General features: G+C 48.8%; 1 protein-coding gene across 3 annotated transcripts in view; it reads right to left on the minus strand.

The window, feature by feature from the left end:
• Positions 1-7131: 7131 nt before the first annotated feature.
• SUSD6 (sushi domain containing 6) overlaps positions 7132-12644 on the minus strand; it is a 93617-nt gene continuing 88104 nt past the window's right edge. For all 3 annotated transcript variants that reach the window (XM_067732152.1, XM_067732172.1, XM_067732163.1), the window contains exon 6: positions 7132-11000. In XM_067732152.1, coding sequence (XP_067588253.1) covers positions 10975-11000 — 26 coding nt within the window. In that variant the 3' untranslated portion in view covers positions 7132-10974. The remainder of the gene's footprint in view (positions 11001-12644) is intronic.

Consider the following 12644-nt stretch of genomic DNA (forward strand, 5'->3'; position numbering starts at 1 on the left):
GACAAGTCTGATGGACCCTTCCCTGGGTCCCGGTCCCTCAGCCCCATATACTCCAGGACCCTTTGCACAGCTCCCTACATTCCCTCTTTCCAATCAAAGCCCTTGTGCATTTCTCTGTTCTTCCTCTTTTTCTCCTCCACCATAGAGATGTACGGTTGACCCTTGAACAACATAGGGGTTAGGGGTACCCACACACAGTAGTAGAAAATCTGAGTATAACTTTACAGTCCAATGTCCATATCCAAGGTTCTGCATCTGTGGATTCAACTCACGTAGTACCGTGGTATTTACTATTGAAAGAAATCCATGTATAAATGGACCAGCACAGTTCAGACCCATGTTGTTCAAAAGAACAGTACAGTCTTTTTGACCTGTTTTTTATTCCTTTCCATACAGTAGAGTCAACCACAGAGACCTCAGACCTCTTAACCTGAACGATCTTCCCAAATACGTGAGCAACGGTCTCATTTCTTCCACACTAACTCAAGCCCACCTTCTGGTCTAATCACCTGAGGGCTGCTCTTCCTTCTCTCACCAGGATGCCTGCAGTGGCCTCCTGGTTAGGTTTCCACTCTAATTTATTGTCCACCAAGTTCTTTTCTAATATACTCAGAGCCTGTCCTTCTGCTCTTCAAAATCCTTCTTTGGCTCCCACTTGCCTAGGGAATCACATCCAAATCCTTAAGACAGCAGTCAAAGTCCTGCTCCAGCTGGTGCTGTCATATCTTTCTAGCTATTTCCCTCACTAGCTTCCTCCACGCTGTCTGCCACCTGGATACGTCACTGTGGGAGAGAGCTTTGGTCAGAGCCCCCTTTGGAAATTGAATGTTATATTAGTTTGCTGGGGTTGCTGTAACAAAGTGCCACAGACCAGGTGGCTCAAACAACAGAAGTTCATTGTCTCAGTTCTGGAGGCTGGAAGTCCGAGATCAAGGTGTCGGCAGGGTTGGTTCCTTCCCCGGGCCGTGAGGGAAGGACCCGTCCCAGGAGGCTCTCCTTGGCTTGTGGGTGGCTATCCCTGTGTCTCCACATCGTCTTCCTTCTGTATCTGTGTCCAAATTCCCTCTTCTTATGAGGACATCAGTCATATTGGATTAGGACCCACCCTAATGACCTCATTTTAACTTAATTACCACTTTAAAGATGCTATCTCCAATTTCAGTCACATTCCAAGGTACTGGGAGTTAGGACTTCAACATATGCATTCATGGGGGTGGACACAATTCAGTTCATAACATGAAAGATTCCAAGCCATAATTTTTATTTTCTCCAGGAAGGCAGGTGGAAATAACAGGCAATGAATACTGTTTATTGTTCTTAAGCAAAGCTCTTTGGGGAGCTGTGTGTCCCTTCCCAGAAGGCAAATTACTAATTTGTAACAAAAGATCAGATACATTTGCAAAAGTTCTTTGTGAATATTTTCTCTGTACCTAGGTATCATGCATTTTGTTTTTTTAAGAAATAATTTAATTTTGAGCAGGTAATATATTCACTTGCTGCAAAATTCAAAAGTACAAAAGGTGTAGAAAATGACCCTTCCTCCCAAGTCATGCTCCATCCCCAGAGGCACCCAATGCTGACCATATCTGGAATGATCCTCTGTGCACAGAAAAGGATGTACATTGACACATTTTAAAAATCCTTTTTTGTACACAAATGATAGCGTTCCAGCACCCTCTTCTGCACCTGGCTTTTTTTGGTTTTTTTTTTTTTTTTACAACAGTGTATCCTGTAGATTAGTCCAGAGCTATTTTATTCTCTTTTTTTTTCCTGTATTCATTTTATGTTCAGATGTATCATATGTATTTAACCAGCCTATGTTGATGATTATTTGTTATTTTCAAATTTTGGCTTTATTAGACAACTGCAATGAATAGCTTGTATACTTCTGATTTTCCATGTATTATGTGAGGATATCTTTCAGAAAAATTCCTGCAAGTAGAATTTCTAGGTCAAAGAGTGTATTGTAATATTCTTTAAGTAAATAATTTTATTTAGAAACAAATTTACAGAAAGTTTCCTGAACCATGTGGGGAGTATGTTGTCGGATCCCCTTTAACATGTATTTCCTATGAACAAGGACACGCCCCTGCATAACCTCAATATAACCAACAGAACAAGAAATGAACACGGATACATTACTACCATCTAATCCTCACACTCCATTCAGGTTTTGCCTGTTGTCCCAGTAACATCTTTTATGGCAAAAGCATCTAATTTAGAATCATGCCTTGCATTTCTCTCGAACAATTCCTCAGTGTTTCCTTGACTTGTACGACCTTGGCATTTTGAGGACTACAGGCCAGTGATTTTGTAAAATATCGCTCAGTTTGGGTTTGTCTCAATTTTCATGATTAGATTTAGGTTGCATTTCAGGGCATGTTATGGAAGGGATGCTGGGTTCTCTCACTGCATTCTATCAGGCAGTGCATGATTTTGACTTGTCCCCCGAGATGAAGCAATGTCTACCAGGCTTCTGTTTATCTGTATGGACTCCTGGTCTCCTATCTTATTCAATGGATTATAATCTATTATATTATCATCACTTTACTTTGATGCTCATATTGCTCCTGATTTGGTCAGTAGAAGCCCCTTCAAGTGGGAGTCCTTTGGACATGTACCCATCATTTCTTGAGCACTTTTTTTGCTCGACACAACAAACTATTGCAGGCTCATCTAGTAGTCTTCCTGCCTGGGCTCTGGAAACAGCCATTTCTCCAAGAAGCCCTGGTTCCTTTTAGTGGAAAACAGTATTTAAATGCCAAGATCTGAACTCTAGATGTGCTCGCTGCTATTGAAGTGTCACTGCTCCCAAACCCTCTGGAGCTAGGGAATATCGGTGTGTGTGTGTGTGTGTGTGTGTGTGTGTGTGTGTGTGTGTACATGCATATGTGCATTACATCTATATTTCTATATCTATTTATATAGATTGAAACCATGAAAACCTACCATTCCAATCTGACACTGCAGGGTTCATTGTGTTTGTTCTGTTTCCCATTCTGATATATGTAACTCTGCCCCCACTTAATGGCATTAGAATTGAATTGTTCAGAAGAGAAGGGAAGAGGAGCTGCACTGTAACTTGATGGTTGCCGCCAAATTGCTCTCTGTACCAAATTGGTACAGAGAATGTACCAATTTACACTCCCAGGTCTCTACAGTCTGGAGAGTCCTCTTCTTCATACTTCCCACCCCACAGCTCCTTGGGTTTTTTCTTTGTTTGGTCGTTGTTGTTTTCAGTTTTAATATTTAAAAAAATTGAACTATAGTTGATTTACGATGTTATATTTCTGCTATACAGCAAAGTGATTCAGTTATACATATATACATTCTTTTTTTCATATTCTTTTCCATTATGGTTTATCATGGGACATTGAATATAGTTCCCTGTGTTATACAGGAGGACCTTGTTGTTTCCACAGCTCCTTGTTGACTTACTCCTCTACCCGTAGTGTTAAAACACAATTCATCCTTCACGATGCAAAGCAAATGGCACCTTCCCTAGGGAGTCTCTCTGCTCGTCCCCGAAAGAAAAGAACTCTTCCCTCTTCACCCCCCAGGCACTTGGCTGGTATGCCATTAGATTTCTTTAAGCTCTGCCTTAAGTTTCAGGCAGCTATTTAATCTCTTTTCTCCCCTGTTAGTCTGAAAACTCTTAGAGGGCAAAGACTGAGTCTTATTCACTGCTGTGCCCCTGGAATCTAGTATCAGACTTTGTGTAAAGTGAATCCTAAAAAAAAAAAAAATTTTTTTTTTTTGGTTGACTGAATTAGCAAATGAATGAATGAACAAATGATTAGAACAGGAGTGGGAATGGCCATCCCATAGAAAGGCTACAGCACCAGAGTCTCAAAAAGTCTTTGGAGCCGATGTTGAAGGGCGTCAAGAGGCCACCCCAGAAGGCAGAGCAGCCCCCATGCTTGGTGTGTTTGTGTGGAGCCGAAGTCCTTCCTTTCAGCCCCAGCCAGCAGGCTGAACCTGCAAGCAGGCTGCCTTTGTTGGAGGCTGGACTACCTGCTCTCACAGGAAGCTCTGCCGTGGGGAAGTCCACGCTTGCCAAAACCTCCTCAGTTTTCTGCCAAGTTGGGAATCGTCTGCCACCCCAGGCTCAGGGACAGTTCAAGCTGCCCCAGATGGGCTGCTCAGGACATTCCTATGTTGTGAAATTTCCTTTTCTGGGGGCCATAGGGCATCATGGGAAATCTGAAATGCCAAACAGCTGTTCACCTCTGGGCGTGGGACGGGATGGTCCCCAAGCCCTGTGATGCTCCTCTACCACCACAGAGCTTAGAGCAGCAACCCGGGCCTGTATTGGGAACGTGTCACGTCTTGCCCAGGTTCAGATTAATTCCTTTCCTCAGGAATTTATCTATCTATCATCTATCTTTCTCTACATATATAATGCATTATTTAATTTAGAAGAGGAATCGCGGTTTTGATTTTTCATCTCAAACATGGATGTCTCGGACGTCAAACTTGGATAGTTTTCGATATATGTCTTTGTTACAAAGAGTAAGCAAATTATATTTTAAAATTCAACTTCAGGAATAATGAAACAAGTGTGAATCAAAGCACCATTTTCTGTCAACTGGCATATTTTTAAAAATGATAACTCCCCATGCTGGTGAGGTTGTTTAGGAAAATGAACACTGCCAATGACAACATAATTTGGAATAACTTCCTTGGTGGGCAATTTGAGATATATCAAAAGACTCTAAAATGTGTGTTTCTTCTCATCTAGCAGTTTCATTTCCAGTAGTTTATGCCAGAGAAATAATTTAAAATACTATCAAACCACTGGTTGTAAGAATTAAAAAAAAAATTTGGCAACTTCAAAGTCCAAATTACCAATATGACAGAAAACTACACAACCATTAAAAATGAAGTCAACGAAATTTTATGAGATTAGAACAACATAGCCAGCAAGAGGTGGAATTATGGGTGATTGTAATGACTTTTCTAAATTTTCTCAAATGCCTATGTGTTACTTTGGCGTACTGCAAGATATTTTAAGTAGTCTGAGAAAGCCCTGCCCTGGAGACTGTTACTACTTTTGTTCTTGTCTAGGGGTCTCCACTTTCCAAATTGGGAGGCAGGGGTTCAGCAGCAGGGCAGAAAATTCTTCTGCTCTCCTCCCACCCACTTTCCAACCTGAGGCAACCACTTCAAAGACAGCCATTCCCCCAGCAGCTCTGCAGGTTTCGTGGGCTGTTGCCTTTGTCCCCCTCATCTGTCATCAAGAGAAAGGCCGCAAGCCTGTGGTTGACCCCGTTTTGACAAGACTACCCAGCACACCTTACCTGATGGGACGTGTTTCTGCACCTACTTCCCAACAACAGAGACGACTTACCTCTCACTGAAACAAGCAATCTTTCCTGTGTTTCTTCTTGTAGAGGAACAACTCCCGCCGCTTTGTGAATTTATGTCTTATCACATTTCTGCATAGCTTAAATGCCTCCTCCCGACACGGTGATGGGTACGTCCCATCCTTTGAGACGTCCCATCCTTTGAGATTATTATCCTCGTGAACAGTGTGCCATTTCCCTGCCCCGAAATTAAGTGTTTTTCCTCTACCTGAAGCTCACTGGTGAGACAGAGACTCTGAAAGGCAGAAAGAAGGGGGTGAGGGCCTGGAGAGGCAGGCAAGGGTGTGATGGGGCAGGAACGGGCCAAGGGAGGGGATCGCTCCGGCAGGGGTATCTGGGTTTGAATTCAATCCCGGCTCCGCTTTGGGCAAGTTAGTTCACCTCTTGAGGCCTCACTTTCATTCTATATCGTCTGGGGCTCTGGGCAGGGATGGTGCCCACCTTGCAGAGCTGCTGTGTGGGTTCCATGAGTTTATACACACGGAGTACTTAGAAGCCTGCCTGGTACAGAGTAAGTGCTTTTTAACGATCAGCTTTTATCACCATTACTCCTATTGGTACAATACTCTTCTCTTCCTCTCCTTGCAATTAATGTCAGTGATGTCTGTGCGGACCCTTCTGAGGACTGGTGCTCTGAGGCTGAGACTGGGTGTTTGGCACAGATGCCCCTAGAATGTTTTCCCACCTGACACTGTTAGAGAAACACATCCTGACCATTACCCCAAGGGCAAATTTAAGGGTGGCCTGGTTTTCAATGCCAAAATACCCTGTACATCTCTCTACTCACACCCTTGACTTTACTACCTGTTGCAACTGCTCGAGTACTGTCGGCCTCTCCTACCTGGCAATGATGACCTCTTCACCTCTATGTCCTCTGCCCTTTCACCTCTAGATCTCCATCATTTCCCCTCCCCAAACTGTGCCTTCCATTTCCCCATCTCAGAGGATGGTGTTGCTGTTTACCTAGCTGCTCAAACTGCCTTATTTCCCACAAGACCAACAACTTCTTACATGGTCTCCAGGTACTTATGTTATATCCCCCTAAATTCATTCTTCTTAAGAGACGTAGATAGCTTCCCAAAAAAACAAACAAAAAAACCCCCAGAGCTTACTAAGTCATTCTATTACTTAAAACCATTAAGGCACTTGTTGCCCTTAGGATGAAGTGAAACTTCTCAGCTTGGCTGGCCGGGGCCTCCTACCACTGGCCTCTGCTTACCCTGCTCAGCCCGTCCTGAGCCACTCTGCCCTCAGCCCTGCCTGCGGCGGCCCTAGACTCCTTTCAGTTTCTCAAACTAAATGTGCTTTTCTGCTGCCTTCACACCCACACACACACATCGTGCCCTGCTCCGCAGCCTCACTCTTCTGGCCCTTCGCATCTCAGCTCACGTGGCATCTCATCCAAAAGGTGTTTCTGACTGTCCCCCAACATAACTTCGGTGATCACAGCCATCACTGCATAGTGTTGTGACTGTGTGCTTTCCTGATACGTTAGGAATTCCATGCAGGCCCCAAACTCACGGTGTTGCTCACTGCCGAATCCCAGCGTGAGCACAGTGGGGGGCACACTAAGAGCACTAAAAAACCAAGAGAAGTGATGTATTTCCACTTACGTTTGTGGTCTCCCTTCCCTGTACCTTCATCCTGTCTCCTCTTACCAGGTACCTCTCTCCCCAGAGCTAGCGCTTCATCCCTTCACGAGCTCTTGCCCATACGAGGGTTGCTGCAAAAACTTTCTGGAAGGATCACATCTCTCACAACTGCCTTCATAAGAACTTTTTTTTAATTATTATTATTTAGAAATGCAGTTATATACATAGAACAATTAAAATTAAATTAAACTTTGTACAAATATTAAAATACTATCTTCACACCCACTGCAATGTACAGGATACCAAAAAATATATATATAAAATAAAATAAAGCAAACCCAAACTGACTGACATCCTGCACAGTCAATGATGCGTGTGTCATGTGAAACCACTGCAGAGATTCCATAGTGGTGTGATGAGAAGCCTGGGCAGGGTGTGGTGGGCTGCCAGGCAACCCTCCTCGCCCCTCTCTCCTCCCTGCTTGGCGATCTGAGTGCTCTGCCCCTGCATCTTCCCCAGCTCCTAGCAGAGGGCTCAGCCTTGGGGTTCTCATTCAAGATTCTACCAGATTTTCAACTGGCGGTTAAAAGGAGTCGCTTCCCAGGAAAGCTGAGCCTGCCTTTCCCTCTCCGGGGAACTGGCTACTCTACCACTCGGTGCACCCATCTGTCGAAAAAAATCCTCTCGGAGCCCCTCACCGGACACCAGTAATGACAGGCCCGATGCTGAGAGCCAGGAGCCCTAGCAGGCTCCACGAGAAACGCTCCCAGCCTCTATCCTCAGCAAAGCACATCTGGAATTAAGCTGTCAAGCCCGCGTCCCTTCCCTCCTGGGCCCGTTATTCTCAAGGTGGGGGGTGGGGGGGAGGAGGGGAACAGGCAAGGATCTAGAAATATTTGCAGCATTTTCCATTCTCTACGTAAAGATGTTCCCTGGGAATGGAAGTGACATTGTTATGTAGAAAGCAAGTGGTTTGAGCTCTTCTGGGATGGGGAGGGGAAAGGCCGAGTGCTAGGATTCCTGTGCCACCACTAACTTAGCAGGAAAAGTGTACCTTTGTCTGTCTTGCCCTCCAGCTTCTCCACGGAGCTTTAAAGCTGGGGGAAGGGGAGAGGAGGAGGGCAGGAAGAATGGGGATGACAACGTGAGTTCTGTTTGCAAATGGAGTGTTCGCAGGATGTACACTGAAATACCTTATAAAACCAAAAGAACTCACAAAGTGGCCAGGACTCGGCCCATTTCACGGTTCACACCCAGTGAAGTGGGAGCATAGCACACAAAACTCAAAAATGGCAAAAGACAGAGCCTACGTGCTGAACTAAGGCATTGAAAGGGATGGAAATTTTAAGTAATTTTCACCACATACTGGCCCTTGAAAGTCACTGGAATGTGACTGCAAGTTGCCAGGATATAAAACCTGCACTGAGTCAGCTCATGTATGCAAAACAAACAAACAAAACAAAACACCCCTTTTTAAAAGTCCTTTGGTGCCAACCGTTCTCCTGGGCAAGTCCTCTGCTGGACTCCCCTGGAGGGGAGCCCGGGAAGCCAGACCATGGGCAGTTTTCCCCACCTGCTCCAGGCCCCTCTGGCAGCCCCCAGCACCACCTTGTCTCTCAGCCAGGCCCCACTCCAAGGCAGCTGTGGGGGGGCCCTGATCCTTCGCAAGGGACAAAGGCCAGAAGCTCTAGAAACGGCAGCGCATGGCTGATGTGGGAGCAGAAAGCTCACTGCGGTTAAGCCGTCGTGGGTGTCAGCAGCAATGAGGCTGGCTCTGCACCCACAGGCCGGGGGACTCCGGGAGGCCCCAGCAAAGCCAGTGACGTGGGGGACGTGGCAGGGAGGTTCCTGACTTTTCTCTCTTCCCTACCGGGTGGCAAGTCTGGGCTTGTGATCCCCAGGGCAGGCGGGCCAAGTGGAAGAAGGGTTCAGAGGGCAGGCGGGCCAAGCCGGTCACCTCTGTGGCTGAATATACCGCAAACAAAAAGTGCAATCTCTTGGGTGAGAAACCCAGAGTAACTGGATAGAAAAAGGTAAGAGCTTCCATTTAAAGAAAGATCCTAGACTAGAATTCAGGTGTTGGAAGATTGGGCAACAGAAGCTGCAGGCTCAGCAATGAGACTTTGGATGCCTCCCCCTGGTCCCCACTGGTCCCTGCTCTCTTTTGGAGGAAGACAAGGGCTGCCGGTGGGTGGAACAGAACCTGTGCAGGGTGAAGCGGCGGGGCCGGGGACCCTGCCCTCCAGATGGGCCCCGTGCCAGCAACGGCCAGCAGGCACGTCTCCAAAAACGGCCTCTTCTGAGGCCAAGGACAGCCCTGCTCTGTTCCATCTCCCTCCCTCCAGCTCTCGGGCCAGGGCTGAGGGCACACAGCACGAGAGGGCTCCCGCGGGGAGGAGCCCGACGCAAGCAGGCGCTGCCCTCACCTGAGCCGAGGGAAGACTACAGGGGCGGCGAGCCCCCCCGGCAGAGCCCGGAGTAAAGTGCGCGTGTGAGAGTGGAGGCGGGAGGCTGAGGGCGGGCCATTCGTTCTTCTTCTCTTGGAGGCCACCCGCAGCCACCCCGGAGCTACCCTGTTAGGTCAGGAACTGAAAACACATCGGGCTCTACTATTTTCACCACCCCAGACAGAGGCTGGGGGAAGGAGCGGAGGCGCGGTGCTTCAGAAACAAAACAGTAACACGCGCTCCGTAGTGCCACATCTCCTGAAGAGGCAGCAGCCCTGTCAGTGTGGGACCCTCGGCCAAGGGAGCGGCCCCAGCAGGGCCCCGGAGCCAGGCTGCTTCCAAACCATTTCCACCAACAAGCTGGGGGGGTGGGGGTGGGGGTGTGTGTGCCGACTGTGTCTTGGGCCCTCCCGGTGCCGGGAAGACCAGGGAGTCGTTTGCCAGCTGTGACGAGCGGAGGGGCGGCAGGGGAGGGTGGAACGAGGAAAAGCAGCAGCGAGGCAAGCAGCAGGATGCTTCCTGGGCACAGTTACTAAGGCACGTGACTGTGGTGAGGAGGACCCTCAGGACCGGGGCGGAGCTGCCTGCAGCTGCCTGGGGACACGGTCGGCCGGCGCCTCTCAGGCCCCCTTCCCTCACCATGAACCCAGAACAGGGCAACTGGCCCAAACTGCCAGCGACCAGATGGGCATCTCATGGCATCTCAGCAACACTCCCGACCCGTGGATGACTCGCCTCAGGGCTCGGCCGGCAAGGAAGCCGGAGCTGCGCAGGATCAAACCCAGGAGGCCGCATGCAACTCCCCCCTATGCTCCAGGGAAAGAGAAAAGACCGGTGCCAGGAAGGCCAGATGCTGGAAGGAGGAAGTGAGAACTTGCATATGCGGAAGGCGATCGATCATTATCAGCCACCGTCCTCCCCTCCCTTGGGATCTTCTGGATGCTTCTTGGAAACTCGACAGGGCCAGGCGCTGGCACCTCTGAGCTACAGAGCTGGGCGCTGGGACAGCTCAGGCCAAGGGAGCCACAGCTTGCCTCAATTCGAGCCACTCTCGGATCTGCTCCTGCTAAGGGCAGCGGTGCCAGCCCCCAAAGGAGACAGGCCAGACCCAGGCCCGGCCCCCTGCGTGGCAGAGTGCCGCCACCAAGGCTTGCAGGACAGCAACAAGCCAGCATGACAGGGACACTGGACGGGCGGGAGGAAGGCACAAGTAAACGCAGCGCTCTCGGGCCCACGGGGGCTGCCGCCCAAGCGCTCGCTCGCTGGAGCGGACCCGGAGGGCTCGGGGAAGGAAGGGCTCTCAATCCAGCACATTCAACGATGTCCCCGACACAGACGGGAAGGCTGGGCCAGGCAAAAAGCCAGCTCCTCCAGCTGTCCAGCAGGCAGATGGTGAGAATCTTCCTTGAGTTTCCAGCCAAGGTGGGCCTGCAGGCCCTCAGAGATACAGAGATACACAGATACACAGGTGGCAGCTCAGGTATCCGGGCAGGGCAGCTGGAGTACGCGGTGCTCAAACCCACAGGGAGAGGGAGGGAGGGCAGAGAGGAGAGAAGCCAGCGGCAGCCCTCATGCTTCTTTCAACAGTGGGATATCTGCGGGCAGAGGAGGACGGAGAGCACAGTGGTTAGCCCGTGTGAGTGACTCTGCAGCACACCTGACCCCGTCGCAGGGATCCTATGTTTAAAGAAATAAAATGCCCTGTTCACAGGCTTCTAGGTAGCCTAAATCCCTCACCCTTTTCTACTCCTTCCTTGCTCATCTCTCCCTCTGCCTCTGTGACAAAATCTGAACATTCAGTCGGGTATTCAAACCCCTTCTGGTCCTACCACCTTGAACCCTCTTCTCTGCTTTAACTATGCTGGTTTAGTTGCTTCTCTTTCTATCCTTATTCTCGCCCTAGGAGGCTCCTGAGCCCTGGTTAAGTCTCACCTCCTCCTTCAAGCCATCCTCCAGCTGTGTGATACTGAGTACATCACTCCCCGTCTCTGGGTCTTGGTTGACTCATCTGTCACCGGGCTTAGACTGACACCTTAAGGGCCTGGCTTCCTTCAGTACTGTCAGCCCCAGACAGCTCAGGCTTAGCCTGCAACCAACCCGATAACCTATGTGTCTTGTTTTTTTGCACTCCTCATTCTGACATGGACCCTACCACTCTTGGTTCCATTTTTTCTCAAGTATAGGCTTCATCTTCCCAACTGACTGACAATCCATGTGGGCAGAGAGCATGTTTCACAGCTCTTCCCATCACACCTGAAACCTAATCCAGCACCCGGCACAGAGGGGCTCTGAGAAACGCTTGTTCAATACCTGGGACAAAGCAAGGGAGCAAAAGGAGGGGAAGGGAGAAGAGCTGGCACCACCCTGGCTCCTCAGGAAGGATAAGGGCTGAGGCTTGTGTCAATACGTGCAGACATACAATATGCAAAGCTGGCTGCCCGTGGGGTCACTGGCTTCCACCTTTAAACCCTGGCCACCTATTTAGTGGCCCCTTCCTAGCTCTACATCCCACCAAGAGAAAAGGAGGCATGCTGCTGACAATCAGGAAACCCTACACCTGATCTGCACTTAAGAACTTCCAACTTCTTTGCTTTCAGCTATTCTAAACCATACACATGAACTGTGCCCAGGACTCCCAGGAAACTGAGTTTTCTCTAAGGCTCTTTTACCGGGGGGGGTGGGGGTGGTTGGTAAGTATAGAAGTCCTCACTTTCTAAAGGGAAACTCTAGATTCGGTCTGCATCCTGAACCACAGTGGGATTTTATGTAAAGATGTTTTTTAAAGTGACAGAGTCAATCCCGATGTTCGACTCTCCAGGCTCCCGTAAAGGCAGAGGTGTCAGGAGGGGGCAATTTTGTTCTCTGGCTGGTTTGCCACAAAGGACCTGGAGTGACCTGGGAGGCAGCATGGCACCATGGGGCTATAACGCAAGTTTGGGAGCAGATCCATCGGCTTCAAATCCCAGCTCAGCCACCTACCAATGGGCAAATGACTTAACCTCTTTGAGCCTCAGTATCCCTATCTGTAAAATGGGGCTGGTAATAATACCCACTTCTCAGGATCACTGTGAGGTTTGACTGACACAGAGCAAGAAAACCAACTAGCACGGGACCTGGCATGCTCCCATTTAAAATGAAGCAGCTGGAATGCTCCGGGAGAGGCAGGCTCAGTTTCCTCTGTCATAAGACCCCACACCTCCTTGTTATTCCTGTTCTTTCAGGAACATAAAAATTATGAC

This window comes from Pseudorca crassidens, chromosome 1 (genome assembly GCF_039906515.1).
Source record: "Pseudorca crassidens isolate mPseCra1 chromosome 1, mPseCra1.hap1, whole genome shotgun sequence".
In the NCBI taxonomy this organism is placed as follows: domain Eukaryota; kingdom Metazoa; phylum Chordata; class Mammalia; order Artiodactyla; family Delphinidae; genus Pseudorca; species Pseudorca crassidens.